This window comes from Delphinus delphis, chromosome 17, assembly GCF_949987515.2.
Source record: "Delphinus delphis chromosome 17, mDelDel1.2, whole genome shotgun sequence".
NCBI lineage: Eukaryota > Metazoa > Chordata > Mammalia > Artiodactyla > Delphinidae > Delphinus > Delphinus delphis.
This window is the reverse complement of record NC_082699.1, coordinates 24,784,163-24,804,450: the sequence shown is the minus strand read 5'-3', so window position 1 is coordinate 24,804,450 and position 20,288 is coordinate 24,784,163. Positions and strand designations below refer to the sequence as shown.

The 20,288-nt window shown below is 34.2% G+C and overlaps 1 protein-coding gene across 3 annotated transcripts in view; it reads left to right on the top strand.

Moving 5' to 3' along the window:
• The window catches only part of SNX16 (sorting nexin 16), a 36,562-nt gene extending 19,808 nt beyond the window's left edge, over positions 1–16,754 (top strand). For all 3 annotated transcript variants that reach the window (XM_059994830.1, XM_059994827.1, XM_059994828.1), the window contains 4 exons: positions 8,844–8,913; positions 12,862–12,998; positions 13,522–13,641; positions 14,497–16,754. In XM_059994830.1, coding sequence (XP_059850813.1) covers positions 8,844–8,913; positions 12,862–12,998; positions 13,522–13,641; positions 14,497–14,593 — 424 coding nt within the window. In that variant the 3' untranslated portion in view covers positions 14,594–16,754. The remainder of the gene's footprint in view (positions 1–8,843; positions 8,914–12,861; positions 12,999–13,521; positions 13,642–14,496) is intronic.
• The last annotated feature ends 3,534 nt before the right edge of the window (positions 16,755–20,288 follow it).

Here is a 20,288-nt window from a genome sequence, read left to right as displayed (position 1 = left end):
AAAATCAAATTTATTCTATAAATGACTATACTCTTTCTATTCAATGAAATATTAAATAGTATGAACCACGTTGATGAACTCATCTTGTGATTTCTTGATTTTTTTAAACATTAAAAGTGTATCTTAGTTGAGATGTATCTTTTTTTTTTAATTATTGTTAATAGATCTGTATCTGTATGGTAAACATTCAAGATCCTGTTTCTAAAACTGCAGTCCTTAGAACAGTGATAATCATGTTCAATTTATAGATAGGTGTTTCAGGGACAGAAAGATCCCTTGGTCAAGTAAGTTGGAGAAAGGTTTCATTTGACATTCCTAGAATATTAAAAGTTCTAAAAAGTGTTGCATGAAAACCTATTGTGCCTCACATTTACTTGCTTACTTATTTTTGTCATATATCTCAGACATTTAAGGAATACAAGTAAGGTAACTTAAAGAGAACTCTAAATAAGGTTTGTATACCTTGTTTGTTCTAGGGTACTATATTATTTGCGAGTGATGAGTAGCATTTTTTATTTCACAGTTTAAGCAGTTTCTTAATAAATTACTGTTTAAAACATGACTTGGCAGAGGGAAAAGTTATTAATCTGTATCCTAAGCATTTGCCCTTTGTCATACTAAGAAGGGTAAAAAGGAAGCTGAGGATATACTTACTGGACTTAATTCATTTGAAGAAATTAAGCTTCTGTTTGAACAAAATAATGGAGTTTATGAAGTCCTACTTGGCATGATACAGATTGTAAAAGTAAAAGGAATTCAGAGAAGGGGAAGATCAGTCCTGTTTGCAGTGAATCAAGCAATACTGAAGTAGGGAGTGGGGTTTGAGAACCTTGAACAATAGATTAAGATTATGGGTGGGAGGACAAATAATTAGAAAATATCCAGAAAGTCTGAGGTTGTCAAACAGCCACTTATGAATTCTTATAAGGGAGGAAAGGATAAAGACAAAATCCCAATACTTCTTTATAAAAACATGAAACTACATATTTAAGAATCACTACTTAAAATATCAGTGAGTTTACCTTACCTATTGGTATACCTGTTAGCATCCTGTCACAGTTGGAACGGCAGCATAGAAAATTACTATCTTTATATGGCCAAGTAATTATCTGATATTAATTCTTTCTACAGTTCTTTCACTTTCTGTTTTGATTCCTTAGCAGCTCATGACACAGTTATTTGTTAACCTTCATGTGGGCTAAGAGCTTGCCAGTACACAACTGGCAGCTCTTAATATTACAACTTCTCTAACTATAACAAAACAGAAGTGAAATAAGAACTGAAGGGATGTTAAGAATTGTTGGTTTAAATGTTTTAAGAGAATGTTATTTTCAGATGCATTTGGAGAATACAAAGTAAGAAAACAGATAAAAATGTTAATATTTTTATGATAAAGGATTTATTATTGGTTTTTGTTTGTTTGAAAAATGTTTATTTAGGTCTTACTATATGTAAGGTATTACAGCTACACAAAGGTGCGTTAGATGCTAATCCTTTATTCAAGAAAACTGAATAGGAAGAAGACACACCCAAAAGAACTATAATGGATAGAGCTTGATGTCTTTCAGAAGAGGAAGAGAGGGAACTTTTGACTGGGAGAATTAGAGGAGGCTTCCTAGAGGGTGATATTTGAGCTGGGTTTTAAAGACTGAGTGCTATTTGAACCGACAAAGAGAAAGTAAGGAAGGACTTTCCAAATGAGAGGGAATATTATGTGAAAATGCAGAAACAAGCAGGCCAAGTCCTATACCCGAAACAGCATGTAACTCAGCTTGTCAAGGTGAAGCATGTGTAAAGATGGATAGAGGGGGATGTTCTCATATTGCATAATCTGTTATAGTTAAAATTTAGCTATTTATTGTTTTATTCTGGTTTGTGTTACTTTGAAATAATTACATCATTTAATCAGCACCCACCCTTACTATTCTCTGTTTTCAGAATTACTACACATATATCCTGATTTACCACATTTTTCTTCTTAATTCTTTAAAATACAAGGGTTAAAATTACATATTTTTCCTTATATTAGCATTCATCTATAAGGAGTTCCATGCCAAAATTCAGTGTTCTAAATTCTACATCTGTTAAAAGAAAAAAAGTGCAGATAGATCTGGATTAACAGCAGTTCATGGTTTAAAAAATATATATTGTAATATATAGTATCCATACATTTACATGAGGAAACAATTGAAAGAAATGAGAATTTACCCCTTGGAAAAAAAAGTACTTGGAAGGACATGATAACCATCTTCACGTCTTTGAAAGATTGTGATGGGGAAAAGAATCAAATGATATTTAGCTTTAAAGTGGTGCTTCTCCAGCTATAGTGTGCGTCTCGTTCAAATGCACGTCCTGAATTAGCAAGGTCTGGAGTGGAGATTCTGCATTTCTAACAGGTTTCTAAGTGATGCTGATGCTGCTGGCCTAGGGACCTCATTTTGAATAGCAAGACTAACGTGTAGAACTAGGAATAAGTGAACAGTTAGAGGAAGCCCCCATCAGCTCAGAGAAAAAAGAGCTACATGTCATTTCAAGCTGTCTGGTATAAAAATGTTCTGCCTTTTGAGAAAGTGAGTTTACCTTAAGCATCAATATTTGAAGAGACTAGGCTAGATAACTATCAGTGGTATTAAAGAAGGAATTATTTACGTGGGATATATTGGATTAGATGACTTCTTAAGTCTCTTCTAGTTGTAAAATTCAATAAATCTATAATTTTTGAACAAAAATATGTAAAGAAGCTATTTTTTATACATTTTCACATCTCACAGGAAATTTTATTAATGTGTAAGTTGTTTTTATATGTGAAGATACTGTCAAGAGAGGTTGGGTTAGTATTTTTATAAAAGAATTCAGTTACATATGCAATAGTTTATATAATGACAGCTCATGAGAATGAACACATTATTGCTAAGGTTGGTTGCATGATTTTTACCACAAAATATTAGTTTGGTGGACCTTCAGTTATGGACAGCTTTTTTAATGTAATAAAGCAAATATTTTGTATTCAGATACACGTAAACTTTTTTTTTTTTTTTTTGCGGTACGCGGTCCTCTCACTGTTGTGGCCTCTCCCTTTGCGGAGCACAGGCTCCGGACGCGCAGGCTTAGCAGCCACGGCTCACGGGCCCAGCCGCTCCATGGCATGTGGGACCTTCCCGGACTGGGGCACGAACCCGTGTCCCCTGCATCGGCAGGCGGACTCTCAACCACTGCGCCACCAGGGAAGCCCCACGTAAACTCTTAACTAATTAAATTAGGTCTTAAAGACCTTATGCAAAATTCAGTTTTCTGGGCTTAGTAGTGAAATAATTTTAGGCAATTACTTAACTGATTTTTTTAAACGTATGCATTTATTTTTTATATATTAATTTATTTTATTTATTTACTTTCGGCTTCGTTGCTGCGTGCGGGCTTTCTCTAGCTGCGGTGAGCAGAGGCTACTCTTCGTTGCGGTGCACGGGCTTCTCATTGCTGTGGCTTGTCTTGTTGTGGAGCACGGGCTCTAAGTGCCCCAACTTCAGTAGTTGTGACTTGCAGGTCTAGAGCACAGGCTCAGTAGTTGTGGTGCATGGGCTTAGTTGCTCCGTGGCATGTGGGATCTTCCCGGACCAGGTCTCGAACCCGTGTCCCCTGCATTGGCAGGTGGATTCTTAACCACTGCGCCACCAGGGAAGCCCTACTTAACTGATTTTAATTAGTGTTTCCGATTAGAAAATGAAGTAATTGGACTAAATGTTCTCTAAAAATCCACTTTCAGCTCTAAGTTTCTCATATGCTATTCCTTTCATTGTGCTTCTTTATAAATCTTGAAGGAGTACCATCAGAAACAGCCAGATTCTAACCTTCTTTTAACTCTTAAGACTTTTGGTCTTACATGTTGCTGTCCTAAGCTTAGTCCCTCGTCAAAGTAGGCATATCTATTAAAAACTAAATTCCATCTCAAATTTGGGAGTGTGCTGTATTATTTATCTACAACAGTGGATAGAAATTTATTCTGACGCTCTTAATAGTTTCATTAATTTTTTAAGAGCAATTAGCATAGCTCTTACAAATAAATTCATTATTTTTTGAATACTTATTCTATGCTATGCTAATTTATTCAGATTCTGTACGGCCCTGGAACTTGTCATCTACTTTTTGTTGAAGCAGACTGCTTGGTAAACAGAAAATACTAATAATACAGTGTAGTAAGTCCTATGAAAGGGATCTCTTCAAGGTAGTGTAGTAATGCATATAAGAGTCCTGAACCGAGTAGAGTGTAGGGGAGGGGGATTTAGTCAGAGAAGATTCTATGAGGAGATAATAGATGAGCTAAGTCATGAATGTGAAGTCTGAGTCAGCCAGCTGAAGTGGGAAGGATGGGCCAGGGTGATAGCAGCAAGCATGAAACAACATGATAGGCATGAGGAAGTACTATTGCTGAAGTGTCAAATAAGAAAGGCAGTAAAAGCTTGAATGTACACAGGTGCTTTATGCCAACGCCAAGACCTTGGCTTTGTTCCCTCTTGTTAGAGGAGGCATAGATGGGTTTCAAGCTGAGTTGGACATAAAACGTTTGCTTTTGAAGTATTTTTGTATTAGAAGGAATAAAACTGAATGTAGGGACACAAGTGGACTAAAAGTAACTAGGTGAGAGATAACCAAAATATAACAGCCTTGCCTGCATATCCAGCACAGGAGGGTAAATGTGAGCCCTTCAGCTTCACACCCAGCAGCCCATCTCCCTCACCATGACCCTCACTGTCACCAACCTTGATCCCTGAGTCCCTATCCTCGGGGTTGTATTTAATGTCATATTTTTGTTATTTTCTTTTTACTGGTAGAGAATACTGAAGAGAAATAGTAACTGAAATTTCTATCTGAAATCCCTCAATTAATATTTTCATGCAGTGACTTTTTGTGCTTAATTTGGTTTTGACAGAAGAACTATCTAGTATTTTTAGTACTTTTTTTACTTAGTTCTTTATAGACCTTTTAATGAATTGTAAGCATTAGTTTTAGCTTTTTTTAATATAAATTTTGAGATAAAGAGCTCATTTAGCTATTAAATTACTGGTCTTTTTAAAAAAATTGTGGAATGTAAACAAATACATACCCATGAAAGAAAAAAAGGAAGGTATATTATGAAGTAAAAGGTGAAGATTCACTGGATGAAATAGTTTTTTAAGAAGTTTGAAAATTACAGTAAAACTCTTCTAAAGGAGACTTTTTCAAGAGACTCAAAGGAAGAGTTTAAGATATAAGGCAAATTTGCTCTGATGAAAACAATGCTGAAGGGTACCATCTCTGGTTTCCTTATATTCAGGCAAGTTAAGTCAACTGATCACAATTTTAAAATAGAGATTTCCCAACCACACTAAGAAGTTACTCTACGTGATAAACAGAAAGATAGTCTTTCCATACCTTTCAATTCCAGATTGTTGGATTTTCTCTTAGATAGGTTTCTCTCCTAATTCTGATGTTTTTCTTACCTTCATTATCATGGTCAAATGGAAACAAAAGTATTAAAGATCAAATACAGAAGAGAGATTGGGGGTTGTATTGAACCTATCAGTGAACAAGTAAATAAATAATATTTTTTTAAATTGACTTCTATTTAATCCATAGACCATTTAATAATATAGACTTTTTGGTACTTATACTTTATTTGAATTTACTTGATTTGTTTATAAATTATACATTGATAATATATAAGAAATCACTGAGCAGAGCCGTGGCACACATAGGCAGTCAAATATTTATCAAATCTAAATAAAGTTCTCTAGTCAGTGATTCGCAAGAAGGGGTAATGGCTTCCTTTTCTACAGGGGGAGAAAAGGTACCTGAATTTTTGAGAAAGAAATTCTTTTCTCAAACACTACCATCTGCCAGACATTCTTGTGTGTCCCTTTCCTTGGATGGGAAAAGAGTTTAAGAGTATTAACTTTCTTCCTCCATCAACTGAGTCCTATTGAAACAGAAGAAATGTATTGAACCCCTGAAAAAAGTGTTTTGTCAATCACAGTTGTAGTGCCAGTTTTAAATTTCACTCTTATGCTACAGATTAAACAAAATAGAGCATGGAATATGACCTTGGAACTGTAGTGAAAAAAAATTTAGAGAATCCATTGGATTTCATTTGCGTAGAACTCTAGTGAGCCATAAATCATAAAGATTTTTAGGGAAGGAGAATGAAATGGAATAACTACTCTAAAAAAAATTTCCTACAACTAGGTACATTGTCAACATCACTGTGGATCTTGGGCTGAATTTCTGCTTTAAACCAAAGGTATAAAAAGAAATACATATATCCCTTTACCCCCTTTTTCTTTCCTAGCAGTAGCATTCCAATAATTAGAGTAATGGTGAACATAAAAATGTTACTAAAGAATGAGGAAATCTGAGTATAAACTTATAAGAAATAATGTCACACATTAAGTTGTCATACACTGAAAGTATTAAAAAGACTCTTCCATAAACTTCTTAGCACTTTCCTTTTCATCCTTAAAGGCTGTTCTCTCAGCGTTTCATCCAAACTTTTTTTTTTTTTTTTTTTTTAATTGCTGTACGCGGGTGTCTCACTGCTGTGGCCTCTCCCGTTGTGGAGCACAGGCTCCGGATGCACAGGCTCAGCGGCCATGGCTCACGGGCCTAGCCGCTCCACGGCATGTGGGATCTTCCCAGACCGGGGCACGAACCCGTGTCCCCTGCGTCGGCAGGCGGACTCTCAACCACTGCGCCACCAGGGAAGCCCCCATCCAAACTTTTGGCCTGTCAATCCCAAGATCAGTTTATTTCTTGTGCCTCATTCTGCCTAATAGTTTTCCGATATACATAGTGGGTGGATAGAAAGTATAATATCTAAACCAAAAGAACGTGTGGTGGTCCTGTTCTTCTCTATACTGTTAGACCAACTGCAGTATTCTAGAGACTTTGATTAACGAAAGATACAGAGAAATTGAATGTGGTCAGAAAGAAGTGGTCAGCAAGGGGAAAGAATCCAAATGAACCAAAACATAAGAGAAAAGAGTTTAAAGGTAGAAAAAGGCACATATTTATACTCAGAAGACAGATTTAAGGTCTAGCTCTACCACTTGCACTAATGACCTTGGGTGGGTCATTTTACCTCTCTGAACTTTATTATCACTTGTACAATGGAGGTATAATGCCTATCCTCACCTCACATGATTGTTGTGGAAATTGAGTAAAGTAGGGTATGTGAAAACCCTGTGTGTGTAATGTACTTTGAAAATGTTAGAAATGGTAACCATGTGAGGTGATAGATATGTTAAGTAGTTTGATTGTACTTCATATTTCATAATGTATGTATATATCGAGTCAAGTTATATAACTTAAATATATATAATTTTTAATTGTCAATTATATTCAGTAAAACTGGAAAAAATGTTGGCTCCATGAATGCAGAAGACCATATAGGCTTTAAGTACTCACTAAATTTTGTTACATGAAAAAAGAAAAGGAAATGTTAGTGTGTTAGCATTGCTTGCTAGAGGTATAAGGTTAGAGTAAACATAATATTCTTGACATATTTTTAGGGTTATCATGTGAAAGAAGACTTAGACTTACCTGGAAGGGCCCCAGAAAGCCAAACTAAGACTCAGGAATAGAAGCTTCAGGGAGAAAAATCCAGCTCAGTGAAGAAATAATTTTCTAGTTTTCTGTGTTATTCAAACTTAGGATGGTTTATTTTGATGGTTTATTTTAAGAGACAGTTGTGGTCCCTATTTCTGGAGGTGTTTAGACATATTCTTGGCTGAACATATAAAAGGGATAATATAAGCAGCATGCTATGGATAGTTCAACTAGATCACATTTACGATCCCTTCCATCTCTGTTATTTCATGATTATGAATACTCAAGTTTTATCTCAGTTTAAAACCATATCTCAGTGTATGGTTTTTTATTATCTATATTATCAAGATTTTATAATCCAGAAACTTGCTCCTCTTTTTTCTATTTTTGGGATCTTCTGGATTACTTTCTTAACACCACTTCTCTATTTCATTTTTTCCTTTGGAATGATTTTACTAAAGATCCCGTTTATCTCTTTATCACCACCCCCTTCATCATCATCCTTTAAGTCTCCACATTTTTGTTTTAACATACATATAGAGCTGTCCCTCAATCCAAGATTACTTTTTAGAAAGAGGAGTATTTTGTAACAAGGAAGTTCAGGTTTCTACCTTCTTAACCTGTTTCTGGTAATTGAAAAGTATGAGTATAACAATATCATATTATTTCATTATTTTGAACTTTATGGTAATTCAGAAATGGGAGGATCAGAATTCTTTCTCTTGAATTCTCTAGGGAAAACATTTAAGTGAATTAATATAATAAACATGATTGTAAGAAAAATCTTTAACTTGTTTCATAGTAAATACTTCAGTTACTTTAGAATCATCTCCTGAAGAAGAAACAAATGAAGTATGAATTAGAACTTGTATTTCTTCATAAAAAGATAATGACGTTTTTAGACTAGTTCAAATTAATATTTCTTTGAAAATAATACTGTCTTTTCACCATTTACGTTGGTTTCCTGTACCATTTCTGATTTATGTTTTATGTCGTGTAGTTTTTATGTAACATAAATTCACAATCTTTTTATGTTCATAAGATCATAGAAATAACCTAAAATCTTAGTATCTTCTATAGATTTTATATTTGTATTTTGTTACTTGTGTGAAAACGCATACGCCATCTTGCTTATTTTCATTTATCAGCAGAACCAACTTGCTTAAAACACTATAGCTAGCTTCAGAGTAACTTTTGCTTGCTGCTATCTTGCTTTCTTTTGTAAACTTATTTGTATCCCAGCTAATTTTTTTTTTTTCCTTTGAAAGCCTTGCAGTGAGAGAATTTCTTTGTCTGGATGATCCACCAGGTCCATTTGATAGCCTAGAAGAAAGCAGGGTAAGTGCTGTATTATATATCACATGAAAAGAGGAACAAATAATACCGTACAATAACTACATTGTTTCTTGAATGGAACAGCAAACAGCAAAGTTATAATTTCGGACTATGGTAGTTTTGCACAGAAAGCTTTTAATGTTTGAGTCAAAGCTTTCTTTCATTGAAATACATGAACATAATTCAGTGAAAAAATAAAAATTCGTACATGTCCTATAGTCTACGAAGCCCTAAAATTAAATTCTACATTTATTCTCTTTATTTATACCGTTTCAGAAAAAAGAACATTACTTGTAAATTTATTTTACATTTAAAAGTAACATTTGCATGCTGAGTTTTCTTCCATCTAAGTATCAAAGTAAAGAACCTACAGTTAAAATCAAATTAAAAAACTAATCTTCAGAAGTAGAAGTTATTGTCTTATTATCAATTCAGCTCAAGCTTAAGGCTACTCAAATTACACTACTTGACGTGTTAAAGTAGCCTACTTCTTGAAGCAATTGGCTAGATTCACAGACAGATTTGGTAATAATAGATTAGCTAGGATTTATGCAAGTTTTTCTTCCAAATGTTTAATAGTGTTTAAATGGAACAGATTTAATTGGTAGATTTGTAATGTTTTCAGTTAAACTGAGTCAGTTCTTTGTGTTAGAGGAATGCCATAACTTTTTTTTAAACAGCTTTATTGAAGTAAAACTTTCATCCATAAAATTTGCTATTTGCTATTCCATTGTATATGTACAATTTAATAACTTTTTAGTAAATTTGTAGAGTTGTGTCTCCATTACCATAATCCAGTTTTAGAAAATTCCATCACCTCAAAAAAAATTCTACAAGCCATTTTGCAGCCATTCCACACTCCCAGGCCCAGACAACTACTGATCTGCTCTCAGTCTCTGCAAATGTGTCTTTTCTGGATATTTCATATAAATAGAATCATACTGTGTGTGTGTATATATAATGTGCATATAAGTGTATATGTGTGCCTATATATATATAATCTCATATATACAATATGCATAATATTGTATATGCATAATATATACAATATGCAATAGTATACAGTATATATAATCTTTTCATCTAGTTTTGTTCACTTAGCATAATGTTTTTGAGCATCATCCATGTTATAGTCTCTCTCAGTATTTCATTACTTTTATTATTGAATGGTTTTCTGTTGCGCACATATACCACATTTTGTTTATCCAGTCAACAGCTGAGGGATATTTGGATTGTTTCCAGTTTTGTGTTATTATGAATAATGCTGCTATGAACAATTTCAGAGAAGGTTTTTTGTGGACATATGTTTTCATCTCTCTTGGGTTGATCCCTAAGAGTAGAATGTTTAGTTATATGGTAAATTATGTTTAACTTTTTTAAGAGACTTACAAAGAGTTTTCCCAAGTGGCTATGCCATTTTACATTCCCACAAGTAGTGTATGAGAGTTCTAGTTTCTCCATGTCCTCACAAACATTTGATATTATCTGTCTGTTGGATTATGGCCATTCTTGTAGGTGTGATATGGTATTTCATTATAGTTTTAATTTGTATATCCGTAATGATTTTTATGTTAATCGCTTTTTCATGTGCTTTTTTGCCATTTGTATGTTTTCTTTGATGAATTGTCTGTTTGAGCCTTTGGCTTATTTTTTTAGTTGGGTTGTTTGTCTTATTGATTTGTAAGAATTCATTATTTTGAATACAGGTCCTTTATCAAATATATGATTTGCAAATATTTTCTCATTGTATGTGTCTTTTTACCTTCTTAATGGTATCTTTTGAAGTGCTAATGTTTTTAATTATAATGAAGGTCATTTTATCATATCCTTTATGGCTTATGCTTTTGGTATTGTATCATAAGAACTCTTTGCCTAACACAGGGCCACCAGGATTTTCTCCTACTTTTTTTTCTAGAAGTTTTATAGTTTTAACTCTTACATCCATACTGAGCTAATTTTGTATAAGGTGTGAAGTGAGGACCTTAAGTTTCTATAGATACTAAAATGTGTCAGTACCCTGTGTTGAATTGTATTGGCACCTTTATCAAAAGTCAGATGAACATGAAAGGAAGGGTTTGCTTCTGCACTCTTCTCTTTCAGTGATCACATTACCTAGCCTTATACTGCACAGTAGAAATGAGTATAGAGAGTAGATGAGTATAGCGAGATGTTGATGAGGCAGTGGGGGAGGAGGAGAAGGGGAAGGTGGAAAAGACTGGGTTACCTGGGGCATAGAAAGTAGCGAAATGCAGTGATCTAAGATGTTTGCCTGGTGGCTTTGATGATGAGGTGGTAGTGCAGATGTACCGTTGGGAGTGCATTTTGACTTACCATTGGTACATACAATTGAAGGGGACCAGTAGGCATATGAATGATATCTATGTACTCAGGAAAGGTCTGGGCTGGAGATGAACAGAAAAAAAAATTGGAAGTCGATAGCAAATAGTATAGGTTATAGTTGAAGTGATAACAGTAATTGCCCAAGGATGAAATATAGAGCAAGAGAATATATAATCAAGGACAAAACTCTGATGAATGCCCACATGCAAAGAACAAGTAGGAATCTAAGAAGTAACTGTAAAATTAGGGGAACCAGGAAGTTTCACAGAGCACAATAAAAGAGGATTCCATTAATTTTTTTTTTTTTACTTTTTAAGTCAGTAGTGACATGCTATGAAGTTGAGAAAAACAGTACTTTGGATTTGACAGAAGTCATTCTTAGCATTTGCCTGGGTATAATTAGTAGAGAAAAGCGAGTAAAACTCCTAATGATTTTAGCCATGAATGAGGAAGCTAAATTTGGATGATAAAAACTTTTTTCCTGGAAATCTTTTTTATTTTGAAAAGAACAAGATGAGTTAGTAGCTAGAGAGACTCCTATCAAGGGACCGGTGGATATGACTTTGTTTTTATGTGGAGAGATTTTTAGGTTTGCTGAATCAACTTCAGTCAACTTGATTAAATAAATCTAAGGGCCAAAAGAGAGGGAAAGGTTGAAAATTTAAGAGAGAGTGTATGGGATAGGGCAGGCTTCCAAAGGAGATTGGGCTTAACTTGAAGAGACACATATTCTTGAGGACAAGAACGGAATGCAAATGTAGTTAGGATTCTGGGAGAGTAACTTTTTTTTTTTCTGGTATAGGAATAAAGATCATCTGCTGGGCTTGGGCTCACCAGTAGTAACATATTGTAGGGGATTTGCCAGGGGTGAAGGTTTAACGTAGTCACAAAGGAGACAGGGAATGATAGATAATGATAGATAACTAGGAACAATTAAAAGCAACACTGAAAGCCTCATCAAGGTAAGTGACCCAGATTTTTTTCATGACATCATTCTTCATGGCAGTATGATTTTGTTTTAATCTATTTCAATAGTGTTTAGCTTCCTGGGTATAAAGGATAGAATGTCTTTGAGTGATTATAGTAAAAGGAGAAGCAAGGGAAAATAATATTGAAAGCACTATGAAGGAAATCGTTATTATAGGATGTGTCTTCTGAGCTAATACAAATGGAATCAATAGCCACAGTTTTCTTTTTTTAATTTTTTTTCTTTAAAGTATAATCATCTAGGACTGGGCAAAAACAGGCTAAGGAGAATAGAAGCTAAAACAGTGATTATTAGTAATTTTTTTTCCCAGTTATACACTAGAGAGATATCACATATTCATTTCAGGCACCCTAGCTTACTACTTAATAATTCTCAAGAAAAGGGACTTGTATTTATTTATAAGTTCCCCAGTACTTATTTATAAGTTCCCCAGTAGGTACTAAGGTAGCAGAGACCTAAAAAGATGAGGGTGGAGAACAAATCATCTGGTTTGTATACACATTATTTTGGTTACCTATGTTCTTTGACTCTTCAGTTATGCCCTTGAGAAAGGTAATGCATAAGTAATTAATGTTATTCTCTTTCTGCGTGTGTTTTTTATTTGCTGTTTGTTTGTTTTTAAGGCTTTCTGTGAAACTTTAGAAGAGACAAACTACCGTTTTCAAAAAGAACTACTTGAAAAACAAAAAGAGTTGGAATCACTGAAGAAACTGCTCTGTGAGAAGCAACTTCTTATAGACACTCTAGAAAACAGAATCAGGTATGTTGTGATGCTTGCATTGTCAGTCTAATTCAGCTCGATACTCTGGGCTAAATGCCCTTTGTACGTTACAATTTAGGAAATTTCTGACTCCAAAAGTCTTAGACTCATGGTGTACATCCTTGTAGATTGGGAAAATTGTCTGTTGTTTGCTTATTTATTTAGAAGCCTGAAAATTTGAAGGACGGGAAATATCAGGAAAATAAAGCTCTAGTTGTTCACCAAGACAAACATTATTTTAACCTATTTAAATAGTATCTTTGTTTCTAGGCATTTATGCCAGCTTTTCACATGTGAAAGTTCTAGTTTGCCTTCTTGTCAGCATATATCGAATTGATGTTAAAATCATTTTAAATTAATCATAAGTACTGATTTCACTGTTGACACCCAGAGTCAACAGTTTATTAGGTATATGACTACACTTAGAACAGCTGAAGGCTACTAAAGCTACATGCATTCAGAACAATAAATATATACCTATTTTATTCATAGAAAATAACTTGTTGCTATACTTTACCTTTAGGAACTTATGTTTGGAACCTGAAGAATCACTGATCGTGTCAGGAACAGAAGGTGGACAGATCCTAAAGGTGGAGTCCTCTGCACTTGAGGTTGATCAAGATGTCTTAGATGAAGAATCTAGGTATATAATGTTTGGTTTATTATAGCCTAATCATCTGAATAATTGGAGAGAAACAGTCATAATACTCTGTAGAGCATGTTTTTATGAACTCAGTGTTATTATATCATGAATCTGATGAGCAAACAGAGGAAGACTATAGATATTCTAGGCTGTCCCTAAAAATGAATCTTTGTCATCCAGCCTATAAATTTCATTACTTATTTTGAAGATACGTCTGAATTAACTGGGCTGTGACTCAGTTAATTCATTAATTTTGTAATCTTGACAGATTACTTTAATCTCTCTCAATGTCAGTCTTTTCCATGCAAAAAGTGGGACACTGTAATAGCAACCACCCTGTCTACCTAATAGGAATGATGGAAAGATGGTATATTTGAACACACAAAGAATTTTTATTACATATAAATCCAAGGTCACCATTAATACATTAGTGATAGTGGTTAAGCTATAATTATGAGAACAAATTTTCTGTTGGTTAAAGGTCATTACAAACTAGATTTTTATTGAAAAGTGGTAGTTCAGAGAGCTGAGAGAGTTAAAAATATAAACTAGATTTTTATTGAAAAGTGGTAGTTCAGAGAGTTGAAAGAGTTAAAAATATAAACTAGATTTTTATTGAAAAGTGGTAGTTCAGAGAGCTGAAAGAGTTAAAAATATATCTCCAAAGGTGTTATCTGGCAATGACAACTTTAAAATATTAAATTTCTGATTGAATATTTAAGTGTTCCTTTTCATTAAATATTTTTCCATTAAATATTTAAATATTCTTTACATGGCTTAAAAAATGTTTACGGTAATAGTGAAGTGAAATAGCATGCATCCAGTCTCTTCATTGTGTTTCTCTTTTTTTTTCAGAGCTGATAATAAGCAATGCTCAAGTTTTAGTGAACCTGAAAATTCCACATCAGACATAGAAGTAGCAGAAGTGGCATATAATGCGGAAGACGACTAATGCATCTCAAGTGGTTCCTTCCATTTTTACGTTCCTGCAAATTTAGAATAGAGTGGCAGATATTTAAAAAGAAAAAAAGAGACTGAAGCATTTACAGAAAACAGCAAGATTGCACATGTATAAAGTTTACATAAAGAAAAATTTAAGTTATTGGTATAGGAAATATATTCACTGTTGCTTTACATTGTCTTTTAGCCAAACTTTGTATTTAACACACTAAAAAAAATCGGGAGTTCTGTCATCAAGGCCCACATCCTTAAATACTGTGCATAAATTATTTTGTTGTTTTGCCAATATATTGCTCCAGACTAACGTGGGTGTGCACACTTTGTGTGTGTGTGTGTGTGTGTGTGTGTGTGTGTGTGTGTGTGTGTGTGTTTAAATCACCAGTTACATTAGTTAAGTGGACATAAATTGCATGTTGCTGTCTGTTATATACTTCTTGTGTCTCAGACATGATATATTTTATTAATGGTTTAAATAAGTGGTAGAGATGAATTGAGTTTTAAATGTTGACATGTTTATCATCTCTAAATAAAAGTTGCTTATTTGGAATGTTACTATTTAAAAGAAGAAAACTTTCTAGTACCAAAGGAAAACTCTTTGAAAGAGCTGTAATAACATAGCTAAAGTGATAAAATAGCCTTGATTTTAAAAGCAAATTCGCTAATATCAAAATACTATAATAAATGTTGTACCAGTGTATTATATGTTATACTTGTATATTTTCCACATAATCTTTATCTTAAATCTCTACCTATAGAATCAGTGGGTTTGCCTTTGTCAGAACACTACCTCTTTTTGCTAATCAAGGCATACTCTTTAAAAAATATAGATTGTAAGCAAATAGGCAGTTATACAAAAAAATAAAAGAGAAAAAGCCATATATCCTACAAAGTTCCTATGTCAGCTCCTGGCATTGCATTTTTATTTCTGTATATGTGAATATGTTGCTATAATGTATTGATGCTGATTTTCTTCTTAATATATTTAGCCAAGTGATGCACTTTATGACAATTAAACTCTTTTGTGCCAAGTTTAATTGGTGAATTTCTTTAGTAAGTGGAGTTAGGAAAAAGAATTATGTAGTGCCTTCACTATTTCACTCTTTACAGAAGTCTCCTAGAGTCTTTGAGTCCGCGTTATGAAAACAATGTTTATCTCAGCTTTGCATATAGTTGTTGAAAGTGCCTTGTTTCATTTTTATAGTATGAAGTTATTTATTTTATATTTCTATTGTTTTGCATATTGCTGTTAATAAGCACTGTAATCATGCTGGCATTTTGAAATCCCAGTTGGTATATTGAACTGCGTATGCTTTCTAAAAACTGAAGGAAACTTATTGGGGAAAGAATAACAGTCTCCGTGTTTTTCTTTCACTAGCTAAAAGCTTATCAGTATCTTGATGTACATATTAAGATGTGGTTGTTTAAAATTCTACGGACGTAGATTAATAGATACAGTGGCTGTTGTCAACCTTTGATCTAAAAAGGAGACTGCTTTTTACCAAAGTACCAAAATTTTTTAAAGTCTTCATCAAAATGGACAGGTATGCTCTATCTCAATATTTTCCACAAACTATATTTGAAATGTGTGTGCTGTCCAGGGAGACCGAAAGAGTATAATAAAATGGTCTACTTGTTCATTTCAAAATATTATTCTAGGCTTTAAAAGGTTTAAAAAGAACAATCATTTAAATTAATCAATATCATTTTTAGTCTAATAAAACAAGATGATAAATTCCAGATATTATAGTGCTACATACATGTCTGTCTTAAAGTGAACCATACACTTTCAAAATCTGGCCTTTCAGAAGACTGTATTTAAAACTTTGAATGGGTGAAGAAAAACTCTTGTTAATTAGGAAAACCACTGTTGTTTATATTTAGAATTTACTTTTATAATGCATCTTATTCCCAGTATTATACTCATTTAATAAATTATTTTTTCAGTACAACAGTAGCTGTGTTGTTCAGATCTTGAATACTATTTTTCTCCTCCAGTTTCTATGTTCTTCCTATCCCTTACGATTATTGTAAATTTAATTACAGTTAACTGCTGCATTTCACAGATGTGGAATGATCTGTGATTTTCGTTTTAAGTTTACACTTTATATTACTGATCATTTTAAGTCTTTGTAAATAGGTGCAGTGCACTTCAAATGTAACCAGTATTGATTAAAAATTTGAACGTAACTGAAACAATTTTGTAGATAATCTTTTAACCTTTTGAAAATTAAGTCCATGTATAAGAAGTACAACCATAAAATTCAGCATTTTAGAATGTGTTCTATCTACTATACTTAGATTAGCCATTTAAAGCACATTTATTTGGAAAACAATGGTCCTCAGATAAATCATGTAGTCTGCTTCACCTGTCTGTGAGATTAGCAGGGAACAGTGGCCTTAGGTCTAAGAATAATTAGTCTGGTTTTGAAATGGATTTGTATTACTTACAGGAATAGAGGAAGTTTTAGATGTTGTTAAAACAAGTTTGTATTCCCAACTAGAAAGAGAAAGGAATCTAAGTTTTATATTCTGGGAGATTTTCAAAGAGCTACATATTTGATCCACATTTTGATTCTTCATAGAATTAGCTTTACTCCATTGCAATTTGCTTCTATGCTGTTGGCTTCTACTAGCAAAAACAATCATCAAAACTTGTATTTTCAATGCATGTGTTTTTAAAGCTGATGCATTCTCTATCACATTGTGTACCATTTATGAGAACTCGTGGGAGAAAATTCTCGTAGGTCTCAGTTCCAGTAAAACCTGTGCGTCTCCTAAACAATTGATTTGTTTTTATCTTAAAGACTGTATTACTGTCATTCTCTTTTTTGTTTTGTTTTCTGGGGAGCTCTAAGCCAAATTGTGGTTCACCTGTAGCTACTGTATATAGAACCTTATGAGTTATCCTTTTGTATAGTAAAGATGACTTTATTTTTCCCTCTTATTTTCTTTTAACTCCAATTTTCTTCCCTGTTTAAGTTCTTCAATTAGAACAGATGTATTTTTGTTCTGGTAAAGTCTCATATTTTAATGATATTTTAGACTACATTAGGTAAGAACTTGTCATAGCCTGTACTAAAACAATTTCTGCATCATTAAGTGATGCCAGTAATTATACAAATTATTTTAAAAGATGCCTTTAAGTAAAATCTGTGAACATGAATGCAAATTTAGAAATGCTGGCTAGTGGTAAGCTATTGGTAGGTTCTCGGCCAGAACACAATAAACTCAAATTATGGCTTTAACCATTGCCTCAAATTAGAGCAAACCCTACTTGCCACTTTCTTATATTTATCATTGATGGAAAAGTAGACCAGTGTTAATATCTCCACACAAATCAAACAACAACAACAAGAACAAAAATACAGCCAATGTATCCTCAATAGATGAAAGGTAGTGTTTTAGATACAGGGAAGACTAGGTACAGACTTCAAATACCCTAGTGTAATGTTTGCAGCCCAGCTAACTGTAATCAGAGAGGTATTAGTGCTAGTCAGATGGTGGCTAAAGCCCTTTGCTACAGTGTGAAATATAAAGCCCACCTTGTGATGATTAATCTCATGACAGGAGGACTCTTCTAGAATGAGCTGATCTGCCAGTCCAGTCTTCCAGTTCCCTCTCTAGCACACACGATTCATTGACTAACCTGACAGATGCTTGCATTCCTCATCTCCTTTGCCACCTCCAAAATAAGAATTGGAGAAACTTAATACTTGTTTTCTCAGCTCCCCTTGCAGCTAGGTTTGAGCCTGTGACACATTATGGCCAGTAACACAAGTAGAAGTCTGCTGGTAGCTTCTGGGAAATCTCTTGCTTTTCCTGTAAGAAGGTAAACATGCTACTGACCCATCCTCTCCCCCCTTCCTCTTGTTTTGACCTCAGATGGTATCCAGAGGTACTATGAAAGCCATCTTGCAAACATGAGGTATGACAAGCATGGGGGAAGAGTAAGAAAATCACAGAGACTAGCCACTTGTTAAACCACTCTAAATTGTAGTTTTTTGTTAATTGTACCAAGATAAAAGCTATCTTAAATTTGAATTGTGGATTGTAAGCTTAAAGAGAAAATAAAAGGCCTTTCTTCCTGTGATGATGTTGTATATTAGCGGAGAAAAAAATTTTTTGAAAGCTAAAGGGGAGAGAAGCATCTATTAGACATATCCAAGGTCACATTACATTTGAGGCTCCTTTTGACAAATTAAATATGAAAATCTAGTATTCTACATATAGGTATTAGTCTGGTCGGGCTACTATAATACCAAAAACTGGATGGCTTAGACAATAAATTTACTCTCTCACAGTACTGGAGTCTGGATGCCAAGATCAAGGTGCCAGCAGGGTTGGTATCTGCTGAAGACTCTCCCTGGTTGCAGACAGCTTCTCGCTGTGTGCTCACGTGGCCCTTCCTCAGTGCACGTGCATGTGGAGAGCAAGCTCTCTGGTATCTCTCGTAAGGACAGTAGTCCCATTGGATCAGGGCCCCACCCTTGTGACCTCATTTAACCTTAATTACTCCCTTAGAGGCTCCATTTCCATATACAGCCACACTCGGGAGTTAGGGCTTCAACGTAGGAATTTGGGGGGGGACACAAACATTCAGTCCATAACAGTATGGAATGAATATGATATCACTAAACGCTTGCAAAGATTTTTCTCAGTTCAAAAGATAAAAGTAGATAGCCTTTAAAAATATAGCATATTCTTTCATTTGTTCATTCAACAAACACTGAGTATCTACTGTGTGTCTGCTCTGGGTTATGAAAATTACTGAGAGGCACATGATCCCTTCAAGGAGTTCAGAGTGATACGATTTTTTATGATCTCTATGTGGTGTGGCATTGAGGTAGATGTGGTAATATTCTTGATGAATTATGGGAATGAGAGGACTGGAAAGGGGGGCAAAGACTGGCAAGCAGTAGAGGTCTAGTGCTTTAGCTGCTTCTTAAAGTGGAATGTGAAGGGCACACCAAGCCGAAGAGTCTGCTCCAGCCTATGCAAGTGACAAGTATAATTATCCATAATTCTTCTTCCCTTATCCTGTACATTACTTATAGCTACAAAATGCAGAAGTCCACTTACCTGATGTGATAGATCAGAGACACATACTATGATACACACCTTAAACATATCATTTTAACTTAATGCACATAAGTGTATATTCATTTACCAATGTTCTTATAGAGGTTCAAGGCTTTTCTTTGGTATAGTTTCACTAGTGAGAGTTTCTCATTCTCTCTCTTGCTAAGCCATACCCCTAATGCATTTTCTGAATCTTAGCTTTGGTTTCTGCAGAATGAAGACATGTATGAAGGAATCTGTGACAGGAAGCACATTTCTTACTGTTTTCTTTTTCAATCCTGTACTGCTATCTTACATACCCTTTTACCAAGTATCATCTGACCTAGTTTTTCCTAGAAATTATTTATTCTCCTATTTCACTGTTTTATATACTATTAATAAATTTATTTAAAATTAATCTAAGTACAGCTGATACAAGTTTGGAAACAAAACTGATGCTTGGTAATCACACAGCCCTCTTAGGAGGGAACAGAGTGTGCAGGTGTTCTAAGAAGGATCCAACCAGCCACGAGCATCCAGCATACCATGGGTGTCAATGAGCACATTCTCTAGAGAAGATGGAAAACTTCAGCGGGTAAATTATGTATTCTAAGTTTGGGGGTGGCGAG